This window comes from Verruconis gallopava (assembly GCF_000836295.1).
Source record: "Verruconis gallopava strain CBS 43764 unplaced genomic scaffold supercont1.27, whole genome shotgun sequence".
Classification (NCBI taxonomy): domain Eukaryota; kingdom Fungi; phylum Ascomycota; class Dothideomycetes; order Venturiales; family Sympoventuriaceae; genus Verruconis; species Verruconis gallopava.
Genome location: NW_015622163.1, coordinates 381473 through 387472, shown reverse-complemented (window position 1 = coordinate 387472; position 6000 = coordinate 381473). Strand labels below are relative to the sequence as shown.

General features: G+C 55.5%; 2 protein-coding genes across 2 annotated transcripts; both read left to right on the top strand.

Annotated features, from left to right (window-relative positions):
* Nucleotides 1-216: 216 nt before the first annotated feature.
* On the top strand, nt 217-2361 carry PV09_07238 (uncharacterized protein; the record flags this gene model as incomplete). Its single annotated transcript, XM_016360982.1, has 4 exons — nt 217-597; nt 780-1212; nt 1278-1665; nt 1725-2361. The coding sequence occupies 4 exons, from the start codon at nt 217-219 to the stop codon at nt 2359-2361; spliced, it is 1839 nt and encodes a 612-aa protein (XP_016211354.1).
* Nucleotides 2362-3103: 742 nt separating this feature from the next.
* PV09_07237 (uncharacterized protein) lies at nt 3104-4039 on the top strand (the record flags this gene model as incomplete). The annotated part of the gene is made up of 2 exons (XM_016360981.1): nt 3104-3245; nt 3354-4039. The coding sequence occupies 2 exons, from the start codon at nt 3104-3106 to the stop codon at nt 4037-4039; spliced, it is 828 nt and encodes a 275-aa protein (XP_016211353.1).
* Nucleotides 4040-6000: the final 1961 nt, after the last annotated feature.

Here is a 6000-nt window from a genome sequence, read left to right as displayed (position 1 = left end):
GAATACCTGCTTGGTCCTACCCTTTTTTTTTAATCGCACACCGTGTTCTGTCGGTTCTTGCGTTTGCGTAGGAGCGAACGTATCCACGTGTCGACCAATTTTTCTTTTCACTTCGTTCGGAGATACGAGCACGTCGGGTCTTTCCGTAGAGATATAGTTTACCCGTTCTCCTGAGTATTTCACCCTCGACATACTTGACACCTGTTGTAAGACTCAATGGGTACTCCAGAAGCCTCGCTGAGGCCGTCGAGCAAGTCCTCGCTTCACGGTTCCGCCGAGTCTACTCTGGCGCCGAGCGGTGTTCCTTCAGTAATGGAGAAGGGAGATCGGCCTGCGGGCCATCCTGCTGAGAGTGCAGAGGTGAAAGAGACGGCGGTCGCGCACACTGAGTCGCGACAATCGTCGCAGGTTGCCGATCGCGACGGTGGCGTCCGCACTGGCGGCGACGACGACAAGGAAATCAGCGAGAAGATAGAAGCGCAAAAGAAAGAAACGGGAGACTCCAGCGAAGAGGAGGACGACACGGAGTACCCCCAGAAATGGAGACTCGCACTCATCACGATCGCGCTATGTCTCTCCGTTTTCTGCATGGCTTTGGTACGTTTTGGCGTGGCTCCACGCGAGTTCATGGAACATGCCGGGAGCACGAGGCTGTGACACCTGTTGATCGGCCTTTGTGCCTCGTCAACACGGTCACAACCTTTTTTAAAAAAAGAAAAATCAAAAGTTCCTCTTTCCTGTGCGTCAGTGTCATGGGGCTAACGGTTGCATGAAACTAGGATAACACCATCATTGCTGTGGCCATTCCGCGCATCACGGATCAGTTCAAGGCGCTCAACGACGTGGGCTGGTATGCGTCCGCGTACTTGCTCTGCACATGCGCATTCCAGCTGTTCTTCGGCAAACTCTACACCTTCTACAGTGTCAAGTGGACGTATCTGTCGGCGCTGTTCATCTTCGAGCTCGGATCCTTGATATGCGGTATCGCGCCCAATTCCACGGCTCTGATCATCGGTCGTGCCATTGCCGGCCTGGGTGCCGCTGGCATCTTTTCTGGAGCCCTTCTGATCGTTGCTTACACCGTGCCTCTTCGCCAGCGCCCGACATACATGGGCCTGGTCGGTGGCATGTACGGCATCGCGTCTGTTGCCGGCCCGCTCATGGGTGGTGCCTTCACCGACCGATTGACTTGGCGCTGGTGCTTTTACATCAGTACGTAGTGGCGTCAACGACAATGAAGTCTATTTTTTTTTTTTTGGCTAACAATGGTTGAAAAGATCTTCCTTTTGGTGCCGTGACGGCGATCTTCATCATCATCTTCTTCAGCTCACCTAAGCGGGCAAAAGATACAGCCACCACATGGCGCGGCCAGGTCGCACAGATGGATCCCCTCGGCACCGTTACTTTCATGGCCGGCGTCATCTGTCTCCTGTTGGCGTTGCAGTGGGGTGGAAGCAAGTACGCCTGGGGCAACGCCCGCATCATCGTTCTGCTTGTCCTCTTCGCCGTGCTGGCGACATGTTTTGTAGCGATACAGATTTGGAAGCAGGAGAGGGCAACGGTTCCTCCTCGAATCTTCAAGAATCAGAACGTGTGGGGCGGCGCCATCTTCGCTGCCATGGTTGGCGGTGCTTTCTTCATCCTCGTCTACTATCTTCCCATCTGGTAAGCAGGTCACCGCAATCACGTGCGCAACGACCTTTCGATTCTAACCCGTCTTCCAGGTTTCAGGCTATCAAGGGCGTATCTGCCGTAAAGTCTGGTATCATGAATCTACCCCTGATCCTAGGTGTCGTCGTGCTTAGCATCCTTGCCGGCGGTCTGACTACAGCTCTCGGCTACTACACGCCGTTCATGTATGCCTCGACCGTCTTCATGGCCGTTGGCGCCGGCTTGATCACCACCTTCAAGGTCAACACTGGCCACTCCAAATGGATTGGTTATCAGTTCATCTTTGGCACAGGCGTCGGCCTAGGCATGCAGCAGACCATGATTGCGGCACAGACGGTCCTTCCCAAGGCAGATATTGCCATTGGAACATCCATCATGATGTTCTCGCAGACGCTCGGAGGCGCGCTCTTCGTGTCTGTCGGCCAGAACGTGTTCACGAACGAGCTGGTCAAGGGCATCAAGCACTACGTTCCCAACTTGGATGCAGGGTTCGTGCTGTCCGTCGGCGCGACGGAGATCAAGAACCGCGTGCCGCCCGCGTCGCTATCGGGCGTCCTGCAAGCGTACAACGACGCGCTTACGAGAACCTGGTACGCTGCGGTGGCGTTGGCCTGCCTCAGCGGCCTGGGCTGTGCATTCGTGCAATGGAAGAGCGTCAAGGGCAAGAAGATTGAGCCTGCAATGGCTTAGACGCCGCCCACCACGGAGCTACGACAGTGCGCAAGGATGGCGCGGTGTTCTGTTACGGGGTTCTTCGTGTACATAGAGATATCATTCCCTCTTGACGGCCTTGCAGATGACGGGTAGCAAAAGATTTAGAGAGTCGGTCGAGTTTTAGACTGGATTTGCGTACGTGGGGAACAGACTAGTGTCTTCTTCATATATTTGGCTGATTCCAGCCAGCGATCATGGCATCACCGCTCCTGAATAAAAGCTGCGGCTTGTAATTGTGCAAATACAAAGACATAATCTGAAGCAGAGCGCTCATCTGAGAAGGCTCCAAAAATTGGCTCGCTCGTCACTGGAAGGCTTCTGGGACTTCATATGATAGGTCCGTTTGGCTCGGAAATGGTTCCTCGAATTACTCGAGCGTGATTCGTGGTTTGCCCCCTCAATGCCAAAGTCCCGCCGGTTTTCAGGTTGGCATTTTCGCCTCCCATCAGGATAAAGGCTTCAGTTGGAAACGAGCACTGGACCGAACGGAACTGCGACCGCAACACCCACAGAGTCGCCGAGTCATCAGGGCCAGGGCGACCCAGCGTCCCTGTCGTTCTGCGAGTCGCAGGAAAGAAAGTCGCACACCCAGCTGATGCTTATCGCATCACGCGGCCACCAGCCCATTTTGCATCCCGCGGCAAGGGCGTGCGGTGTACCGGCCGAAACGATACTGCGAGCGCGTGTTTTGGGCGTCGGTTGACTCGAGCGCTTCCCCATGGCGTCTCACGACCGGCCCGTGGAGCTTTCGAAGCCGAGTCCGCTGCACGACGCTCGCGATCCGGAAGAGGACTGGACGGGCGTGAAGGATCCAGTCAAGAGGAGAAAGTTGCAGAACCGTCTCCATCAGCGAGCTTGGCGTGAGTGTTTGTCGGTTCCCCTGGCAGCCCCCCCCCCCCCCACCCCCCTTTTATTCCCCTCCATTCGGAGAAGAAAAGCAATGGCCGTCGGATGCTTACCAGATCAAGGGCGCCGCAAGGCTGAAGAGCGCAGGCAGAGTCGGGTAACGAAGGCGGCCTCGGAGGCGAGCATCGCGGAGGAAGAAAAGGCCGCGCAGGAGAGGGCGATGATCCAGCATCGCCGGCAGAGCCGCGACGAGCTGCACCTGACGCCGATGAGCATGCTCGCCTCCGTGATCAAGTTCAACGTCTACCTCGCGTTCCAGAGCAACAGCGACGCGCTGGGGTTTGGCGAGACGTGGGAAGAGATCGACGCGGTGTCGCCCTTCTTCACCAGCCCGGCCGACGACCCTCGCTTGGCGCCGGAGAACTACCCGAGCCCGCTGCGGCCCACGCAGCTGCAGCGGACCGTGAAGCACCATGCCTGGATTGACCTGCTGCCCGCGCCGGCGATGAGGGACAGCATCCTGCGCCGCGGCGCCGACTTCGACGACGAGCCGCTGCGCTTCGACATCCTCGACGACACCGAAGACGGCCGGTATGGCCTGCTCGTCTGGGGCCAGTCCTGGGAGCCGGCCTGCTGGGAGGTCTCTGAGGGCTTCGCCCGCAAGTGGTTCTGGGTCGTGCAATCGTGCCACGAGCTGCTCAGGGCGACGAACGCGTGGCGAGCTCGACGGGGCGAGCCAGAGCTTTTTCCAGACTCGGTTTGCAACCCGCCGGACGACACGAGCAGGGTGAACGATTCAGCCTCCTGATGGTGACCTGGCTCCCCAAGTTTCCCTCCGCGCTTGATCACCTTTGACGTTCCGAAAAGATCCCCAGGTGTACATGAAAAGAGGAAAACGGATCTCGATCCTTCTTATCCATCGGTCAAAAGAAAAGGCATATCTCCACCCCCTGGTACTCCATCATCTCGCAGCCTAACAACATGCGGGGGGTTCCGTCGTCTTCGTCTTTCCCTATTCGGCCAACAGCATGTATCACTCTCTCCCAATTGGTTCGCCCTGGTATGCCACAGGACCTGCCGGAGAACCAATCAAGTTTCTCAAATGACGTTTTGGGTCCAGGAAATAAGCCTTGCTATTATACTCATGCCGTTTGGAAAAAAAAGGCGGGGTAGGAGTAGAGCGCTCGAGTCGAGGCAGCAGCCGCTTGCGGGTCGAATATGGAGACCAGCAGGCTCGCACCCGTAAGCAGGAAACGAGCGACTTCAGGCGCGCGGGCACATTCAAAGCGTAACGAAGGGCAACGATAAAGCATAAGCACGCTTTATTTCTTTATTTCTTTATTTATTTCTTTTTTTTTCGGAGTGCTGTTCATCTGGGATGGAGAGTTGAATTATTTATTTTTCTTCTTCGAGCCTTAGTCAAAGCAAAGACAAAAGCAACAAGAACGGTCGACGACGAATGACGAGAAAATCTGCCCGTGCCAACTCTGTCTCCCGTTTCAGCACGACGTTCCCTCGTGAAGCTTCGAGCCCTAAGTCTCGCCGCAAAGGTCGGATGAACGACCGTCTCAATCGGTTCGGGTGCAGGGACAAGACGTGAGCTTCTCATAGCTTGGCGGCACGGCGAATGCCGTCTCGCGGCAGACCGACACCGCGGGCGAACCCACCCCGAAAACCAAAGACGAAAAAAATCTCCTAAAGATCTTCCCCAAAAAAAAAGCGCTCCTCCTTGCGTGGCCGGTCCGCTCCGCTATCACGCGCGACATCTTTGCTGCCACCACGGAAGAGCCCGACCGGCTTTGCTCCACACAGTACACACACGCACCGTCCTGGTAGATCCACGTCCGCGCTTAAGCCCCTTGTGAAGAGGTCAACCAGGCTGTCTAAAAAGACACGCCTCACACGAAAAAAAAAAAAAAAATCAGGCTCAAGGCTAGGGAATCCGACTTGGAAAAACAGAGACGAAACACGGGGAAAAAAAAGAGAGAGAAAAAAAAAAGAAAAACTGCATGCCGAACGGTAAGGGGGAGCATTTCATACGGGCATATAAGCAGTCGATGAAGAGCCTCGCAAACAAGAAAAAGAAAGAAAAAACGTCCATGGGACTCCAAGCCGGGGAAAAAAGAATAGAAAGAAGAGGCCGTTCACGGACGGGCGTCTCGTGCGATATCGAAGAGAAATGGTTTTGACAAGACAGATAGCGTGCCCCAGCCGCGCGGCACAGCCGCCCCAAGATCCGAGTATACATATACATATAGGTCTATATAACACACACACACACACACACACACACACACACACAAAAAAAAAAAAAAAGAGGATTTTCGCAAGGGAACGCACGCACGCACTCGCTCAAACACCGCGCGACGAAGAAAGGCCGCACCGGAAAGAAAAAAAAAAGGAAAAAAAAAAGAACCCCCTCCAAAGTCGCCATGGTATCGTACGCCGGGGGCCATCTGGCTAGCTCTGGCTCTGGCTCTGGCTCTGGCTGTGGCCCTCCCCGTCCTTCCCCTCTTTGCCCGCGTTCGACAGCGCCTCTCGCGCGTTTCTACGCATTTTATCCAAACCTTCGCCGCTCCTGGGGCCTGACGATCCCGCACCCACCCCCCCCCCCACGGCTCGGTGCACGGACCCAGTGGCGCGACGTTTTTGAGGCCGCCAAGTAAGACAAAAAGTTCGGAAAGGGGACCCCTTTTTTTTGGAAGGGGGTTTGTACGCCAATTTGCACGGAGCAAATCACAATTAATTTCTTTCTTTCTTTTTTTTTTG